The sequence below is a fragment of the Xiphias gladius genome, chromosome 11 (assembly GCF_016859285.1).
Source record: "Xiphias gladius isolate SHS-SW01 ecotype Sanya breed wild chromosome 11, ASM1685928v1, whole genome shotgun sequence".
Lineage (NCBI taxonomy): Eukaryota > Metazoa > Chordata > Actinopteri > Istiophoriformes > Xiphiidae > Xiphias > Xiphias gladius.
The window spans coordinates 21,470,166-21,489,807 of NC_053410.1; the positions used below are offsets into that span (position 1 = coordinate 21,470,166).

Here is a 19,642-nt window from a genome sequence, read left to right on the forward strand (position 1 = left end):
TGCTCATTGTTTAACTGCCCAGCCTGCAACTCTGCTGCTCAAATATTTCCCCGCAGCAGTCGATGGGAGACAAAAACAGAGATAAAGTAGAGTGAATATTGGATTCGCAGGGTGACAAGAAACACAGTTTGAATGAATGCTCACGTTGCCATGTAACTGATGGATGGGTAAATAAGTAACTGCTAACAAGTTCACCGGATCAACTTAACGGTGATCATATGTTGATGTTGTGGTCACAACTTGATTATGCTGCCCTCAAGTGGCCAAAAAAAATCCATTATTGCAGGTTTAAGTATTGATACAGAGTTGATATTGGCCCAAAAGGACCCTAATTTTGTGTACAGTAGATGCTGTTGAGAGGAATGGCAGAATATAAAGGTAGTATTGAAAAATCAAAAATATGATAGTATCTATGAGCTGAAGGAACATTTATTTGCAATTTTTTTATAAGCATCGATATAAAATCATACACATGTACCCTAGACCCTGCCCCTGATCCTGAATTTAATTCTGACATTTTGTTTTCAGATTAAAAGCCATCAGCAAATCATGATGATGGCATGGAAGTAATCAAATCTAAAGATTGAAAAAATATACTGTTGGGAGTCCTTCAGTAAAACCATTATCAGTTTAACACTGGTAGAATATTATAAATCATATAATCAATCATTATGATGGGTATAAGTAACAACAATCATTATTACAATACATTAATTTGCCCGGCAGAACCTTCATTGGGAATTAAAGGACTCATTCAAACTCTTATTAAAATTTAGACCCCCCTCAGTTCCTTCTAGTGTTTAACACTCCAGTCTTAACACTTGTCTGTCAGATCAGAGACTCTGCCAGTGCTCAAAAGGTCCTGAAGGCCACAAGCCTGTTCCACATTTTCTCAGTGGGGATGATGAGCTTGTTGAAATCGGGAGGATTTTTGATGAGCAGGTAGGAGCCTCCTAAAACAGCTCCCATAGCACTGAACAGCAGGCCACGGTTTATCACCTGTGAAATAAAAAAAGATTTAAGCAGCTCTTTCAAAGACATTCCTCTGGAAATCAACAACTGCTTATTAACGCAACACAGCTTACTATTCTCAAATAAGTCATAATCAGAACATGATATGTATTTATAGTCTTGCAGTTAAACTGATATGAGAGTGTATTGACAGCTAAATGCTAACGCCAGCACGCTAGCATCCTTACATATGCTGTAGATTAGCAGGTATAATGTGTATTATGCAAATTCTAACATTCAATTATCAGCAGTAAACACAAGTATGGGAATATTTTCGGTTATTTTTAAATCCCAAATATGTCTCTGGGGTATTGTAACATATTAAAAACTCTGTTTCGTTTATAACTGTAAGCGAAAGTTTAGTGCCTCATACTTTTTTTACTACAGTACATAAAGCTATATACCCTTCACCTAGTTCAGTGACCTTGCTGTTATCTTCACCTTTTAATTCCAACATTTTCCCTGCACTCAGCTAAGCCACAGACAATGCCCTCTCTGCAGCTGATCTCTATATGTTCATTTCAATATCTCATTATTTCGTTAACATCTATGCCCCACTACGGTATATGGTGCTTCATACAAGTCTCCCCCAAAAAGGTCATTTCGCCCTTTGCCCAGACATCCCTATGGGTTTAAACAAATCACGAGGGAGGCTGTGAAAATCCGCACTGTCCATCTGACAGTTGACCATTAGCGCAATAAGCCATCGGCACAAGTCGCATCAGTCAGTTCTACACAGTGCCAAGGACTAACTGGCTCATATAGCCAAGCGTAAGAAATCAGAAATATTTCTTGGTGCAGCAAAGCTGTGTTTTGTGGTAGAATAAATGAAATGTTTATAAAAGGGGAAGTATTTATCCAGTGTGTGTCAAAGCTGACTTTCATGCTTGCTACTGATAATACAGTGACTTCAAAAGGGCCCTGATTTACAATGCTAAGATGTTCAAAGGTATGAAATATCCCCCCCAAAATTAAGTGCATCCCGGAAAAAAGATGATACCAGAGTGTCTTACCTTGTCTTGCCAATGCCAGCGCTGGACAGCTTCATGGTATCTCGTTCTTGTGAAAGTGACCTGGAGACAGTGAAGGATAAAGAATGGCATAGATTTTGTGGTAGACAGAGCAATGTGACAGCGGTCATTTTGATTAGGAGCCTTACCATTGTGTAAAGTGGAATAATTGTCTTTGGCATGAGGAAGTGGAGGAAGTTATCAACATGTTTTCTGAAAATGAACCATTTGGAGTTGACATGTGCTCGCATCTAGAAAGCAAAACAGTGAACGTGTTAGTGAAGTGAACGATCTGTGCTTCATATTGTGATGTGGTTAAAAAAATATTACAGCTATATCAGAAATGTCACATGACCTCTTCTGCTCTGCTGAGACCAATTGCTCGCTTTTTGATTGCATGAATTTTAAAGGGCATGTGGTTAGGTAGCTGTCAAGCCATCACATATGATGGAAATGTGATGGCTTAAACATCAAAATCAGTCTTTAAGTGTCTTTGTGCCACTTACTTTCTTAGCACCATAATTGGGAAATAATTAACTACTGAGTAGAATCCAGGATTCACCAGTCAGGTGATTGTTTGATTGATACTAATTGATAGAGAAAGCTAGCCTTGCTTGCATGTCATAACTTGAGTGGTAGAATGTAATTAAGTACATTTACTCTAAAACTGTACTTATGTGCAATTCTGAAGTAGTACTTGTACTTTCTTCATGTGTTTCCATTTTATGCTCTTATGCTTCTATGCTTTATACTGCTTATACTACTACGACTTCACTATATTTAAGAGGGAAATATTGTAGGCTTCTTTTTACTCCACTACATTACATTTATTTCACAGCTATAGTGAGCATTGATTAGGGTTTTACATGTAAAACATCAGTTTATAGTTATCAATGCAGAGTAAAATGTGTGAAAAGTAGGGTGAGCATTCCTATGGCAGCAGAAACAAGCTGTGAACACAACATTGAAACGTTATCTCCTTTTAAGTTGATATGTCAAACATGTTAGCACACAGGTGTCAGCTTACACATCAGGCAAATACATAGCAACATTAGCTTTCATTTGGAGTAGAATTTGTGTCCACCTCATGCATGTAAGTCCAACCTTTACCCTCCTTTTAGTTCTGGTTTGGTCATTGGTGTACAGTGGCTCTTTCTTTGCTAAAAACAACTGCCTGCTGCGGTTGGAAACAATGCTATGAGACCGGTGAGACTGAACAAAGGCAGTAAAGTTGCGAGACGGCAAACCAAAACAATGAGCTGAAAGAAGCTAAAACACTGCATAGGGGCCCTGCGGAGTTTGGTGATAATTCTCTGTGGGGTTTGTAACTATGAGCAACACCTTTCACTTTACACATAGTCATCTGATCCATTTTTATTAGAAAAATATCAGTTATAGCTGCTTTAAGTTAATGTGCTTTACTTGTAATAGAGTGATTTACTGCAACATTGCTACTTTGCCTAAAGTAAAAGACTTCAATAGTTCTTTCATCACAGCTAGTCCCATTTCTACTGTTAAAGTCACAACCTTTTAAGTAGCGGGAGCAATCAATTTATAATAGACACATTAATCCCACTTTAATGTTGCAATGTTGCATAAAGATACATTCTAAAGTATGATGTTAAATTAGTCACATTAAAACACAGTAAAAATGCATTACTTCAATGTAGTTGTACATGGCCAGGTCTGCAATGGCATGGTCATCTGGAACTCGCACTCTAGTATACTCAGGCAGTACAGCACCTGCATGGATCCAAAAAGGAAACCAGCCAAGACATTCTTAAGAATTGTCAGTTCATCCTCTGTGTCTCCTTTAATCTTTGTTCATTTAAAAAGTACTTACTGAAATCCTCATTGAACTGATCCAGAATTTCATCAAAGACGATGCAGTCCTCAAAGCCCTATAAAGCATGAATAGATGAATGAGTCTCCATTTAATTCTTTTCTGCCTTTCCTTCTCTTTAGTTTAGTTTTACTTACAGCGTTCATCCCCTGCCCATAGAAAGGCACCACTGCATGGGCTGCATCGCCCATAAGGACACATTTGTCGCCAATGTGATACGGGGAGCACTTGACAGACACCATGGCCTGCGCAGGCAATCGGAAATAATCCCTCTTGAGAGCATCACTGTGTGGAACAAATGGAACAAATGGAAATAAAACAAACTCACTTTGAGCGGTCCATTTTGACAGTTGCATTTTTCTAAACAGACCTGGGTTTTTTCCTTACTACAAAAGCATCTGTGAGATCTGAAAAAGCTAAAACGACTATGCCCTGTCTGCTCTGGTAAAGTTAAACAGCAAAACAGAGGAAGCAAAGCATGCAGCTGTTTATGCCTGAGCACTCAAAATAAAGTCAACCCAGAGAGGAAGTGAATTAAATGAAAGCCTGGAGCACCTTAACAGCTCATGCCTCCCCTATCTGTCCGTCACCAACAACATACGGTTCATTGCTAATTAAAATCTCACTGCACATAGCCATGTAACTCTAAGTCTTCAATTTCACACTTCACAGACCGTGGCTGTGAATGTGGCTGGATTCATCAGCATGATGGGAAATTAAAGTGTTTCTGAGATGGCTTGGCAGGTTGGATGAAGAGATAAAGCACAGGGGGAGAAAGGGGAAAGAGAGATAACAGACAGGAGAGAGGGAGGGGGTTGGGGCTGGAGTCACTTACACTCCTATTAGTGGTATGGTGTCAGGGAAGTATTTCTGGAAAAACTCAATGACTTCATCTCCTGTGGTGATCTTCTCAAACTCATCAAAGGGCATGAAGAGGGTACAGGTAAATGTCTTGTCCTAAATTGAAAATAAATAAACAAAGTGCACAGTGATGTTAGTGCTCCAATCCATTGTGACATATTTCTTGCCAAATTAAATGGAGTCATTTTTATTTACACAAGGACATAACACAAGATTAAGCTTTTACCACCCACAGTTCCTACAGTAGGACGTAAGCACCAAAAGTAACTAGTAACTACAGCTGTCATATAAACGTATTGAAATGTTCATGTCATTTTTAATGCTAACAAATGTCAATATTTTTGCAGTATTGGAAAGTACTGGACAAACAAAATAGGTGATCTGATTATATGGTGCTAGAGGAAAAGTTCAATGATCACCAAAGTTATTACAATTCATCCTCTGGGGAGCATGAATGGCTGTATCAAAATGTAAGCAAAATTTATATTTCCCATAGCAGTTGAGATATTTTAGATATATTAGATATATTCTCAAACCAGTTTGAGATGACTTTGTGACATAGTGTATTATCATGTTGGAAGTAGCCATTAGAAGATGGTGGACTGTAGCCATAAATTCAATTCAATTCAATTCAATTTTATTTATATAGCGGTCAATTTCATAACAGGAGGTATCTCAGGGCACTTTCATATAGAGCAGGTCTAGACTGTACTTTATAGTTATATTTCCAGAGACCCAACATTCCCCCATGAGCAAGCACTTGGCGACAGCGGCAAGGAAAACTCCCTTTTAGCCGGTAGAAACCTTGAACAGAACCCGAATCTCGGCGGCACAGTACAGGTATCACATAAAGATGTATAACAATAATAAAACTAATAATAAAAACAAACAATTATTATAATAGGGTGATTAATGATACTAATAAAACTAAATATAATAATAATAATCAGAATTATAATAATTGAAGCAGTGGGTGTTGAGCAGGATCATGGGGGCAGTAGGTATAAAGGGATGCACATGGTCAGCAACAATACTCAGATAGGCAGTGGCATTCAAATGATGATTGTTGGTATTATAGGGCCGAAAATGCCCCAAGAAATCATCCCGCACACCATTATGCCACCATCACCAGCCTGGACTGTTGACAGGTTGAGTCCTTGGATTCATGTTGTTGACGCCACAGTCTGAACCTACCATCTGCGTTCCTCAGCAGAAATCAACATTCATCAGACCAGGCTACATTTTTCCAGTCTTCAACTGCCCAGTTTTGGTGAGCCTGTGCCCACTGCAGCCTCAGATTTCTGTTCTTGGCTGACAGGAGTGGAACCCGACTTGGTCTTCATTTGATGTGGCCCATCCACCTCAAGGTTGGACGTGCTGTACAATCTGAAGTCTTTTCTGCTCACCACAGTTGTAAAGTGTGGTTATCTGAGTTACTGTAGCCTTTCTGTCAGCTTCAACCAGCCTACCATTCTCCTCTGACCTCTCTCATCAACAAGGCATTTGCGTGCTCAGAACTGCCGCTCACTGGATGTTTATGGTTTTTCGCACCATGTTGAGTAAACTCTAGGATGCCCCATGCTAATGTTTGATGTGAACATTTAACATTCAATAACTGCATGAATAAGCAGGTGTACAGGTGTTCATAATAAAGTGTTCAGTGTATATTTTATTATTTTTTATATTCTAATACAGAATCACATTACTTTCATGGGTCTCCAAAACCTCCCTGCTGAACTCATTTCATAATCTTCCATCTTCAATGCAAACGTAGCAGCCAAACTCTAGTGATGGATTAGTTGTGGGCGTGTCATTATCTGCCCATCTGAGCATGTGCTATCTATCAACATCACAAAGTCCTCCCCGTGGACCTTTTAGCACCATCTCTGTTACCATGGCATCAACAGCAGCAAGGATGTTTTTAACTCTCCGTCCTAATGCATTCCTGGGAACTAGGGCGGTGAATGACAGTGCGAATGCACTCCAGAGTCAGCTGCCTTAACCTGGTCTCAGTGAAGAGAAGAAAAACTGTTGTGCTGAGTCAGCCATGCAAAAAAATCGTTGTGGGATTAAGAAGGACAGGAGAGACAGAGAGAAGTCAAACAGACAGAGGAGGAGGACACAACTGTTGTGTTAAATCTAGGTTAAACCTCAGGAGCCAAGACATTTTGCAGACTACAGTTTCTGAAGAGTAAGCCTCTACTGGTTTTGCAGCATCTGTAAATGAGGCAAATTAACTCTGTGAGGACATCCCAGAAGTTCAATTGTGCCCTGAAATTTTATGAACTGATTTTTCTGTTTCTTTTGTTGGCATCAGCTAGTGGTTGCCAAATTATGTGACATAAAAAACCTTACAAAGACACATCTTACCATGTTCAATTTACAGGTGTAGTTTGATAAAAAGCATAGCTACAAAACACTAGGGAGAAGAAAAAGAAAATTCACACTCACCAAGTTGGGCAGGGCAATCATCATAAATGTGTTTCGTGGCCAGATGTGCAGATAATTGTGCTTCATGGCAAACTGGGGATGATGAAGAAAGTGGGAAAAAGCAAAAACGAAATAAAGACGACAACTGTAGCTACAAACTGTGAGTCTAATACTAGCAGCATCTGCCCACCTACAGAAAACAGAGGGAACTGTACAGAGGACTAACCTCTCCATTGATGGGTGGCATGGTGAGCTCCATGTAGCCATGGGGGATGTAGGTCTGGCTATAGTTGAAGCGGCTGCGACGAAGGAATTGCTTGCGGATGGCAGAGAAAGCTCCATCACAGCCTACAATAAGGTCTGCCTTGATCTGCTCCTTGGATCCATCTGACCTGAGAAACATAACAGTTACATGAGAAATGAACCTCGATGTACTATACACTGGCGTCCATTTGGATATAAGCTGAATAATTTAGCTTTACAATACTCTAACTTAATTTACAAAGCTAATTTATTTCCTGCTTAGCCTGAGGATCCTTAATATTAAAAAAATTACCCATAAGCAGTCTACACATTAAATTATTTAATGACCAAAGGCGACATTTCGGTCACAGACCTTCATTGGACATCTCAGAAGCAATGTCTCCCTGCCAACACACCAGTCACCCTGGCTGCCACTCAGGCATGTAAAAAGTGTTCCTCAATAATACATTAACATTTATTAAGTGGCTATATGCTTTCGGTTTGATTCAGACACAAAAGGGAGTATCTTTCCCCCTGCAGGAGTTCATTTAAAGCTGCAGATTTTTTGGGCTTTCCTGTAAGTGCCGTAGAAACTTCATATTTTTTTGTTTTTACTATATTTCAAAACCGTTTTTTATTCCATGCAGAAATTTAATATTTTTTCATATGGAGATTACAAAACTTGAATTTAGATCAAAAATGGTAAACTTTTATGTTCATTTTAAATCCAAAGGTAATTTTTATTTTAAAAAGATGCTCCTTATAATAACAGCTGCATTTAAATTGAAACAATGGTTAATATCTCAGTGTCTGTATAACAATATATAATGTATGTAACAGTCATTGAATGGTAATGGCTTTTTTTTTTTGATTCATTGTAATTTCACTCTGAGTCATGGTGATGATGACGATGATGGCATCTCTGGCAAACATAAACACATTATACTATTTGGTGCATCTGCTGACTGCGTTGAAGAGCTGCTTCAGGTAGCAGGCGTCAGTATTCCCAACATCCCCATACGCAGTCTGATGTGCCACATGTAAAAGGTTCCTGTCATGGTGCCTGGAGTTAAATGGGAGTTAAATGTTGGCTCTGAGATCTGACGCTGTTCAAGGACCACTGCACATTAATGACCCAAGTGGAAATGCAAGTGCATCTGCTAAACTCAATATTAAATACATCTGAATATTTTCTTGGCAACCTTTCATCTTAAGTAAAGATCCTTGCAGACTCCATAATGGTGTTGACTGTTGCCAGAGTGCTTTAAGCGCCGTTCCAGTTATTTAGACACCATCTTGTATGAAGTTGTGCCTCGTCATGCAAAGTTCAAGGTCTACGAGTCATGGGTGGAGTCTAAATGCAAAAACCATTACACACTGGGTCCTCACACGTTTGACTTTTGTAATTAAAATATGTAAATAAAAAAATAAGATTAGCTGTGCAGGCCGCTCTGTGAGGCAGTACTTAGGCACAGTGGTGCTTTGAGCTAAATGCTAATGATAGCATACTAATTCCAATGACAATACTGACAGGCTGAATGTTGCGGGTATAATGTTGACCACGTAGCATGGTAACATTTGCTAATAAGCAAGAAGTTTAGATGGGAATGTCATTTTATTTTAGCATTTAGTAAGTATCCAAAGTCCTAGACAAATCAAAATTGTGACCTGATGATGGCGCTAGAGTAGAATTCAGGGGCTCACCAAAGATGTTAAAATTCATGCTGAGGGGGTAAAAAAATTTATGTACATAAATGTGTGTACTAAATTTTTATGACTATCCACCTAATAGTTGTCTAGATATTTCACCCAAAACCGAAAAATGTCAACGTCATGTTGGCGCTAGAGGAAAAGTCAGGGGATCACCAGCGTTTTTAGGACTCATCCACCGGGGACAGTGAATGTCTGTAACATGTTTTGTGGCAATCCATCCAATAAGTGTAGAGATATTTCAGTCTGACCTAAAGTGGTGGGCCAACCACACACACCCACAGTGCGTCCGAAGAGCCACTCAGCTAGTGTGGCCAACAACTAAAATGTTAATTTTGGAATTCTGTACATGTACACATGTAAAGAAAACTGTCTCAATCTTAAAGAAGCTTGTCCCTTAGACCTCAAATCTAAGACTGATATACAGATTTTATGTTGACATCGAAATTACAGTTGTATGAAAATACTAAATTTGCATAGTGACCAATACATTTGTAAATTGATCTAGTGCATCTGACACTATCTGGTTTCCTAATGACTGTGTTGTGAGGTCTGGTGGCGATGCTTGTGTCTGCCCACCACAGTGTTCCAGCTCTCCACCTAAAGATACCATATCTCAAAAAACTGAATCAGATGACAATATCAAAAAATTTTCAGTGATATTCTAAGACCTTATTAACCTGTTATTAAATTTACGGGAATAACTTCGTTAGTGTACGAATAGAGGCCAGACCATAAGAAGAAAGGATGTCATGGACATCTACTTCACGCTGATGCTTATCTCTGAGCATTTCCTGGCTACTATGGGAGGAAACCAGCTATCTCAGTGGCATCAGGCTCTCCGTGTACATTTAATTATACAAGCTGGAGAGACCAAATATTAGCTTTCACAGTTCAACTACAGGGGAAGGGAGGGGATGTGTTCTGGATGTTAAAGTGCTCGCCAGGTTGACTTTTGGATTCGAGGAAAGCTCCCAGCAAAACCTGATTAAATTAAAGTGCATTAAAGTGTTTGTTCACTGCAGCAAAACCGGCACAGTGACTCATTCTGATCCATATTTTCAACTAGGTACAGGTTGGACCACCGGGCATAAAAAATAAATAAACAGACAGAAGTGACAACACACGCATCAAATGGATTTTTACACATTTTAGATAAGGCGGAATTCAATTAAAAAAAAGGTGAATTAAATTAAACTGAGTTTTTGCTCCTGCAGACTGTATTAATTCTTCACTGCATGAGTACACTAATTCCCATGACTAAAAAGACCTGGAGATGTTTCAGTGTCAATTGGGCTGTAAATTATGTGTCACATTTGCCTCAAGGACAACCAAGTAAAGCTTCAAAGGCAACATGTAATTTACCATCCCAGGCCTCGGGCAGTTTACATGCACAAGGCCACAAGTGTTTACAGGCAGGAACACAGAGGGAACATGATCAATAAAGTTAAAACAAAGAATCCAAATGAGCAGATCTCCTCCTGGATTACCCTCCATATATTATGTACGCACGTGTGTCTGTGAGTGTGTGTGCTGTGAGTGCATGGGTGAACATGTGTAAGATCGGTAACTATTTACCTTACAAAGGTCATTAGCCCTGTTTCAGCCCTCCAGTCCTGCAGTTTGTGCTCAAAGTTCAGCTTTGTGTTTGGATATGTCTCTGCCTCTGGGAGTAAAATGTTACAAAAACAGCTTATATCACAGATGCAGACATGACATAAAAACCAGCAGTTTAATGTGAAAGGTAATATCTTGTTAAAATACACAGGAAACTTTCACAATTCTAATAAAAAGGAGTAAGGACACACACTGTCAGCAAACAGTTAAATCAATCCCCCGCTGAAGGGGGGTGACCCCATGCTGATTAGCACTAATCTCCTTAACAACATAACACAGCAGTCAGTGTATCTGGTTTTGTGAAAACTGATGTTTAGGCCGTCACACTTTCCAAAATCTCTTTATCTCAGTGTTCACTCCAGGAGTCTGGATCGGCCCTGATAAGAGCGACGGCTTTACAGTCAGCCTCTCTTTCAGCGCACACAGGCAATCTAATTAAAGAAAGACCCGTGCTGTCACACATTATCTCCAAGCACAAATGGAGGCACTTCATTAAATATTAGGCAAAATCCTTTTAGCCAGAAAAGACTTAGCACATCCCCTGACGTTGCCTGACGTACTCAGACAGTTTAAAGGCTCACATGAAGCTAACGCACAGGGAGTATCTCCAGTGGATGAGGCTCAGCTCGCAAGCAAACAGCCTAATTTAGGAGAAGCAGTGGGAAGAAAGACTACGTCTTTTAACTTGGAGCTTTGTGCAGAGTTCATGAATTAAGAATGTACTGTATGACACAAAAAGTGATTTAGGCTTTCACAGAACACGAGAATATGAATTTATTTACCGTATAATATGCTATAAAATGGAATTGTAATCCTTTAAAGTGACACCATGTAACTTTTGAAAGAAGAAACAACAGATTCTTCTTCATCAAATGAAAAATTGAATTTATTTGCAACATAAGGCACGGCAATGTAATACACAAAGGGAGTTAGCTTTTACAGCCTTATTTGGTCTGGTATGACCAGTAGCTCATGGCGGCTAATTTTAGCTAATGTTAGCCAACTCTTACCCCATGGCTGTGTGCAAAATCACTCCCTTGCTCGCTTGCTCACATCATATAACAGACACTCAGAAGCTAAGTCTGTAGTGACATTTTGGACACTTACAAATCGTCGCTGACAGGTGAACAGTCGCATTACGGTAATTTCCGTAACTATCAAATCCAGCATATTTCATTGTGGCTTTGTTAGCAGAAAGCAGAGTATGTGCCATGGACACTTTTTTTGTCCCATTGTGGGAATTTTTGAGTATACTAATTGGTATATAAAATGTGTTTTCAGACAAATCCTATGACTCTTCTCCTCCTTTGCTACTGTTACACTACCTTCTAGCATTTAGCATTATCCCACCATTGTTACTTGTGGCCACAGTAGCGAAGTTCAACAAAAGTTACATAATCTCACTTTAAAAGCCAGTAATATAGTGAATCCGCTAATACATTTCCACATTAATTCCATTATTTAACATAAGTAGCCCGCCAGTTCTCAACCCTGTTTAATAATATCCCACAATACACAAGCATTGAATGACCAGACTTTAAGCTGGGGTTCTTGTTTATTCCTGTTAGCTCACATGATGAATGGAAAGCGTTTTGCTAGATGTTCTTTGATTCCTCCATACAGCTGGTATGAATGAAAATTTAAAATGTAGGAATTATTGTAGTTGTATTAGGATTTTTTTAACCTCTTTTGTCCCGGTGAGGGTAAAATAAAACCTGATGAAAATGAGAGGAATCTTCTCAATAATTTATTAGTCGGCTCTTTCATTATGTCTCATAGTTTATTAAACTAATCTTATTTTCTCTGTGCATAAGAGATAAAGATTGAGATAATACATTTATTACAGTCCTGTTGGAAGGTGATAACATTACAAGATGCACATTTCATCTCTTTCTCTCTTTGTACATGTTTTACCTTTTGCAGCTGCAGGCTTTATGTTAATCTGATGGCATTCAATTCATACCTGTGCTGTGTTGAGAGGGTTGTGGATAGGCCCTAGTTAGTGGGACTGCCAACGTAACTTTTACAGCCTGTTTTATGTGGCTTGGTTAGTCAGACATGAGACTGACATGTTAAACTGCCATCTGATTTACGTACAGGGGTGCATGTCTGAAAGGGGCTAAAACTCTTCATGAGTCAAATTTTGCACTGTTTTCTTGTAAGAAAAAAAAACATCATTTGAATGTTAAATTGCCAGTTCAATTTGGCTATAAATTGGTTATTTCAGCATGCATTCTATGACACTGTGTTCAGTGTGAATGCTCCGAGATTATCTTGTCTGAATTATAGATCACTGTTAACATTCTTACCTGTTAGCAGCTGTTTGTTCAAATTGGCACGGTCTACGGACAGGATGTACTGAAAGAAGAACAATCTATTACAGTGCGATTCTGCAGGAACTATGGTTTCACACTGTTCCTTTAAAATGAGAACAGGAAGCCTCTTGGGTTTATACTCTCTCTCTCCCTACAGTCTCCCCCACATTCATGACTCTACAAGCTTTCACTGTCGTTCTTGTATATTTTTGTTTCATTAAACCATGTAAGTCCCTGTGAGATTGAGAATCCCTGCCAAAATGGAGCAGTGTAATTAAAAACTGCTAAATTCAGACAAACTAATCATATCTAACAGGGACACATTTATTAATGACATACAAACCTTTTAGTCGGACTTCTGTTATGTGACTGTGGCTAAGTTGTCACTTGTACTGATCATCATTTGGTGAATCCTTGTCTCACTTCACATTACGTAGCTTTGTGTGTTGATGTTTCTGTATCTTTCACAAACCCATCTATGTTGGTGCATTTGAAGTCTAGCAAGCTGAAAAATTCACATTTATTCTGCAGTATACATGACGCAATTCTTTCATTATGTTTACTAACAAACCCCAGTAACACTGATGTAGTAGAATATTCTTTTCAGCATCATGTATAGTAGAAATAGTGGACTATTCTTACTGCTGAATAATCGGTTATTATAGTGTTACGTAGTTAACAGAGACCTTTTCAGTTTGATAAAATATATGTTTGGTCACATTACACCAATAGCAGGCTTACCTGGCCTTTCTTGCCATAAGGGATTGGGGACTGTTTCCCACTCAGTGAATGGATCATTCTTGCATGCATGGGAATTCCTTGGGAGACAATCTGAGTAAAAAAAAACAGAAACAACTGATTAATGCAGAAGATCAAAACTGCCATTTAGGATAAATAATTCTATATAATTTTAGAATTCGCATCGGTTCTTTAAAAACAAATTGAAATTTTGGGTCACTAATCATAGGTGGAACGAAAGCGTATCATGCCATGGTCAGTCCATCTAGTCCATTTGGTCACTCAGTATATGCCACTGAGGGTGTATGTGAAAATAAAAGGGTCTGATGAAGAGTTTTCATGTGTGCATAACATGCTCAGTGCAGCAAATGTCGACCAACAAAAACGATTTCTGACCATAAATAATGCCAGAATAAAAGATGTTGAGCAGACTTCAAGCAAAGAAACCAGGGTGGACAGATTCCCTGGGGCATGGCCACGCGTAATATTTTTAATTATTAGGAATCTAGCTAAACAAAATCCGAAGGGTTTCCACCTGCCTGCGTTGACTTTGGTCTATGATGTGTGGTTTCAGAGGATTAACATGGGCAGGAATAATGGATGGCCTGCGCAAGTATATGCTACCAATTTGTTTGCTCGACACCTTTTAGACTAATAAACAAGCAAGATAAGGCCCCTGCAGTCCTGGGATAAACCTTACCTCATTTCCACTTCACTAGTTAAAAAGGGAACATATCTAGTAAGCATACCTTCTCCTCCATTCCGACACGTTTCAGTGCTTGCCGGCCTCTGTGAGACAAAGCCAGGTTGATGCTTCTCCCCCTCACAATTTTGGCGTGCCGGATGTCTGACCCAAAATCAAACAGAATGTGTCAGAGTTTTTGGTTATCCGTGAGCAAAGCAATGCCTCTTTTCACCAGTGTGCGTATACTAGGCCGGAATATCGTAATGTTAAGGTGTGGATGTGTTCTTCGGAGAGAGGAGCGACGTGGCAGTGTGCTTTACTTGGCAAAGTAGAATTTTAAGAAAGAGCTTTGGATACTACCTTCCCTGTTTTCAAAGACTTCCACATCAAAGCCTCTCTTGGCAAAGAAGCAGGCATTCAGTGCCCCAACCTGAGGGTTTGAATGGGAATACAGACAATTCTTTGAAAAACTTGCCAAAACCACTGTCATACATAAATAATTATCCCTATACCTAACTATACAATATTTAATTATTATGCCACTCCTAAACAATCGTTTGTTACCTTATATTATTTACTCCACGCTTTTAAATGCAAATACACTTCTTCTACCACATAGTACAAAAAATGAAAGTCTTCACCCCATCCCCCCCCCCAAAAAAAAAATTGATTTGTGGAACTGTCCTCTTTATAAAAGGACACCTGGCTTAGTAGAGTCAATATGCAGTCAAGAGATCGAACGACAAGATCTAGAGCAATTTAATAATTCCCTTTCATTTCCGTCTTACCAAACCACCGCCCACCACTGCGACAACCTTTTTCTTGGTGGATCTGCCGGCTGCCTCCTCCATTGTACTGAGGTCTCTGTGGTGGTCTGACCCTCTCACTGCCCCAGTCCAAAGTGATTTTCAGAGGTCGCATGTAGAGGTTCAAAAGAGGAGGAGCGGAGTGAATCCCACGAACGTCCCTCTCGAGATCAGTTCCCCTTTCAAAAGGAAACACAAGAGAAGATAACAGTACTTTCCCAACTGCGTCTGACGACCCGCTCTGGCGCCAAAAGGCCTCAACCAGATATCCACTGTACGTGGGATATGCTGCAATCGCTGTTGTGGACAATCTCTACCTGCGTGTCGGGCATTGAGCCTGAAGGTGCAAAAAAACACACGTTAAAACAGTCCAGACATCACTAAAACGACCTGCTAAAGCTTGTCCAAAGATCTCCTAAAAATATAACCTGCGTCTAGTCTTCATTTTATTACAGTGCGGCTACTTTTCAGGGGTCACGTGTAACTGTCAAATAATGAGTTGACCTGTGTAATGGGTAACTGCTGCGACTGTCTCCAGTGACAGGCAATGTGTGTCAGTGGGATGTGCGGGTAAGGACATCTGTCGCCATCTAGTGGCTGTGCGATGTCAGCAAATTCAGCAGGGTTTACACGCCGACAACTGACACAACACGCGAAATTCAAAAAGGACCGGAGGTTAATCCATTTCCTTTTCAGGCATATAACGTTATCCCAGTGCCAGTACAAAGAAAGTACATCTGTGTCCATCTCGTTGCCTTCAAAACAAAGAAAAACCTCTCTTTATCTGATGCAGTTGTATTATTCGCTCCTTGTTTTTGTAACGTTTTCAGCATCCATCCGTTATTTTTTGTGTAGATGCAAAAAGAAAACAAACGGCAAATAGTTTCTCTCTGGAATTCCACAGAAACCACAACGATATTCAACATCCAGCCTCTCCGACTCGCGGTTCACTAGATCCGGTGCAGAAATCTAAAAGCAACGTCTTACTTTAGTATGTTTACTAGTAATTGCTTTACAGAACAATGAATTTAAAAACAACAGGGCAGTACCATTATGGCGTTACATTTCGTTATTTGGCATCTGTCTAGGTAGAAAAACAAAAACATTTAGGAGTATAATTAAGAGCACAAGAAATAAAAGAAAATCAAAGTTAAAAAATACAATACTAATAGTAGTAATAGCTTAAAAACAGTCTTCAACTAAATTACGGGAACCGTCCAGTCATGCTCTATTAATTTGTAGAGTTTTATGGATATTGCCAGTTTCTTTGCAGATTTTAAGTTTAGAAAATTCAGTTCTCTGGATTTCTTCTAATACAACATGTACACCACTAGGTACGGCCTTCCTTACGTCTGATGCTTCATTTTCCACAAAGGAAAGAGTTGAATTGTCCGTAGTATTTCTTATAAGTTCGTTTGACAATTTTTCCTCAGTCTCACTAATTTCTAAATACTTGATGTCTCTACAGCTGAATGCGCAGGACAAAAGGCTTGAAACCTGATCCCACACTATGAACGTAAATTGTATTCCACGCGCAGGCTACCGAATCGATATCAGAATCAATGACACAACGCAATTTTCTGATATAGGCTTGGCAATTTGCCATGTGCCAGTCGGTTCAACTTGAGGTATATGTGTAATTGATAGACGTTGTTTTGAATACACGTATCCGTCGCCTAATTCGCTGCAGAATTGGTAACCTACCATGTCGAATTACTCACTGTTCCACGTTCGATTATTTGTGACTATTCTAAGATGGCGCTGTAAAAGCAGGGTTTGTTTTCCATGGGTGCAAAGTATGTTTAAGTGCATTAACCGAACGGCCCAGTGTACGCGATATCTCCACTCAGCAAGCACCGGTTTCTGTCTTAACCAAGCTCTAAGGTAAGTGTTTTCAGGCAAATGCCGTAACCTTTAGTTAAAAAAAAAGAATAATTTTCACGTCAAACGGCAAGTTAGCAAGCTACCGAACTAACGTTAGCAACTCGAGCCGTTAAAGCCGGCTTGTTGACCAGTTAGCCTGAAATTGTTAGCTTTGTTGCTACACAAGGTGGTATCTTAAACGGTTGTATAATTGGTTATTTATTTTATACTTTACAGCAGTGGGGAATTAAACGTTAACACAGAACGAAACAAGCCAACCCAGCTACCAATTTGATGCTTGTTAACTTTTCTGGAGCTTTTGCCGCTGATATAGCAAGCTAATGCTAGTTTATCTTCCGTGAGTAGGATTAATTTATGCCCTCTAGCTAGCGAGTTACGATAGCTAATCTCTGCGGTACTCGGCGAGAAGCACATGTATTCGTCTTTGTAATCAAATACCTTTTAAAGTAAATTGTGAATTGTACGCGTTTTTTTCTCCTTCAAGAATACGTTTTTACAAACTTTGCTGCCTAAATTTATTTTTCTATATAAAAGTAGTGAGTTAAATTAGCCATACAAACTCGTGATCAAACAGGTTAATTGGTTGTATTTCAGCACTGTTGTTGAACTGCGTCGTATTTGCAGATCTAAATATAGGATATAATGTCTACAAAGGTGGGCTACATTAGCCATGAGTTCGCCAACAGCTGTCCCACTTAGTGATGTTACCAGCTGAATGTCATTGCTGTAGAGTCTGACTGAATGTCCAATTGATCGAATTGTGGCATCTGTCAAATCCCCAAAGGTTACTGTAAACCTCAATTGTTGCCAGAACATAGTAGAAAAGTGTATATGTACATTGTATATGCACACACTAAGTTTGCGGTTTATTAGGTACACCTCGCTAAAACTAATGCAGTCTAAACAGTCCTGCAATCAATCCGACCTTCGTGACGGTTTCAATGTTCAATATCTATTGAAATTGTTTTACAGAGGTGTTGATTCAACTGTGATAATTTTAGAGAATGTAGTTTGTGGTGCTGTTGAACTGTATTGCCTTATGCACAAAGGTGTTTCTGTTGTTTAGCCTCACTCACTGACATAATTGGGGTGGACCAAATAATATAAACAACTGTCCCTATAACGCAACAAAATTCAACAGTACCACAAACTGCTACATCCCAATTGATCATTACGTTGTATCACCACCTTTCTAGTTTTGACTCAAACTGAAAATTATAACTTTCATGAAGTTAGGACTTATAGCATGACTGCTGTATTACACTGTATTAGTTTTAGCTGGGTTTTCCTAATAAACTGTCAGTTGAGTTTGTTTGTCATGATTTTTGTCCCCAAAGCATACTTTGCCTTACCGAAAAAAGATACTTGATTTTCTCCAACTACTAAAATTTCCCTTGGGCTACCTTTCAGCTTAAATATGAACATAGACATATGAACATGAACACGGCTAACTGCACTAAACTTTGACTGTACATTTAATTCCCTCCACTGCAGGCTGGTGTCATCCTTGCCACTCAGAATGACTGACCCGGCTGTGCAGAGGGTGGTTAGTGACATAATTCGCTCTCCTGAAGACAAACGGGTTTACAGGGGCCTGGAGTTTACCAATGGCCTGAAGGCCATGCTCGTTAGTGACCCGACAACAGACAAATCCTCAGCTGCTTTGGATGTCCACATAGGTAAGGGTCTTTCATCAGTATTGTCTTGGGAAGTAGTCATGTATTTTGTGTCTTTCCTCCTTACAGGGACCCTTATCGCACAGTTTTGGAATGTAATAGGGAAATATGTGACTATTTTTGCCCAGTAGGCTATTGAAATAGTCCACGTTATAATAAAACATGCAGCAAAAATGTACTTTTCAGATTGCCATAGTTACATATAGAGAGTAACCTCAATGCTGGCCATACTCCTGCCCTGTGTTTGAGAGAAGCAACTTTGATCTCTTTCACCCATTATTCCGGTTGCCATGAATGAAGCTGTAAATATAATATCGCTGTCTACCTAACTCATGTCCCATTTACATTTGCCCAGCAAAAACTAAGAAAATGTTGTGACCTTCCGCTGTAACACCTCTCTCAGACTAATAGTAGGTTGCTTTTACTGGAGGAGGAGAAACTGATGATTAAATTCTTAAAACTTAACACTGACAAGTTGTTTGTGGACAGTGAAATTTTACCCTTGAACGCTGACTCATAGAGAGGCAGAGTTGAAGAGATAGTGACAGTGAGGTCCGATGTTTAGTATTAGTATGCCAGGTACTTTGACCATGCCTTTTAGAGGAAGAACTTACCTTGCATACTCTTAAGTCATATGATTAAGATACGGTTTCAATGTGTTAAATAAAAAGATTGTTGCAGTAACAATTTAACAGTGTAATTCTCTGCGTTCGTAAATATAGTCACTGTTGTGCCATTACTAATGTGGGATTTTTTTCGCATTTCTCTTTCTTCTCCACTCTGCCCAACCAACTTGGCAAACAAAAGTTTTTC

At 39.4% G+C, this 19,642-nt stretch overlaps 2 protein-coding genes across 8 annotated transcripts in view; one reads left to right on the forward strand and one right to left on the reverse strand.

Moving 5' to 3' along the window:
- Window positions 1-411: 411 nt before the first annotated feature.
- On the reverse strand, window positions 412-18,653 carry LOC120796444 (kynurenine 3-monooxygenase). 6 transcript variants are annotated; one of them, XM_040139313.1, is made up of 16 exons: window positions 18,506-18,653; window positions 15,252-15,448; window positions 14,824-14,893; window positions 14,528-14,625; window positions 13,782-13,871; window positions 13,035-13,083; window positions 10,687-10,774; window positions 7,382-7,547; window positions 7,177-7,248; window positions 4,700-4,821; window positions 4,002-4,149; window positions 3,865-3,922; window positions 3,682-3,764; window positions 2,171-2,272; window positions 2,025-2,084; window positions 412-999 (listed from the first exon to the last, which is right to left on the reverse strand). In XM_040139313.1, the coding sequence occupies exons 2-16, from the start codon at window positions 15,312-15,314 to the stop codon at window positions 853-855; spliced, it is 1,416 nt and encodes a 471-aa protein (XP_039995247.1). In that variant the 5' UTR covers window positions 15,315-15,448; window positions 18,506-18,653; the 3' UTR covers window positions 412-852. The 6 variants fall into 6 exon arrangements, with proteins under 6 accessions (XP_039995247.1, XP_039995248.1, XP_039995243.1 ...); XM_040139314.1 differs by lacking the exon at window positions 18,506-18,653 and adding an exon at window positions 17,592-17,838 and having other exon boundaries at window positions 15,279-15,448; XM_040139309.1 differs by lacking the exon at window positions 18,506-18,653 and adding an exon at window positions 17,592-17,837.
- The window catches only part of ide (insulin-degrading enzyme), a 29,153-nt gene continuing 26,419 nt past the window's right edge, over window positions 16,909-19,642 (forward strand). The window contains exons 1-2 of one of the 2 annotated variants that reach the window (XM_040139307.1): window positions 16,909-17,153; window positions 18,648-18,832. In XM_040139307.1, the coding sequence (XP_039995241.1) occupies window positions 16,975-17,153; window positions 18,648-18,832 (364 nt within the window). In that variant the 5' untranslated portion in view covers window positions 16,909-16,974. The remainder of the gene's footprint in view (window positions 17,154-18,647; window positions 18,833-19,642) is intronic. The other variant, XM_040139306.1, reaches the window with a different exon arrangement.

Bases quoted from the DNA above. Each gene is read 5' to 3' on its own strand.
- LOC120796444 (XM_040139313.1), bottom strand. From the start codon at position 15,314: ATGGAGGAGGCAGCCGGCAGATCCACCAAGAAAAAGGTTGTCGCAGTG. The intron at 14,894-15,251 runs GTAAGACGGAAA...TCAAACCCTCAG, and splicing joins CAGTGGTGGGCGGTGGTTTG to GTTGGGGCACTGAATGCCTG. The intron at 10,775-13,034 runs GTAAGAATGTTA...TTTTACTCCCAG, and splicing joins GAACAAACAGCTGCTAACAG to AGGCAGAGACATATCCAAAC.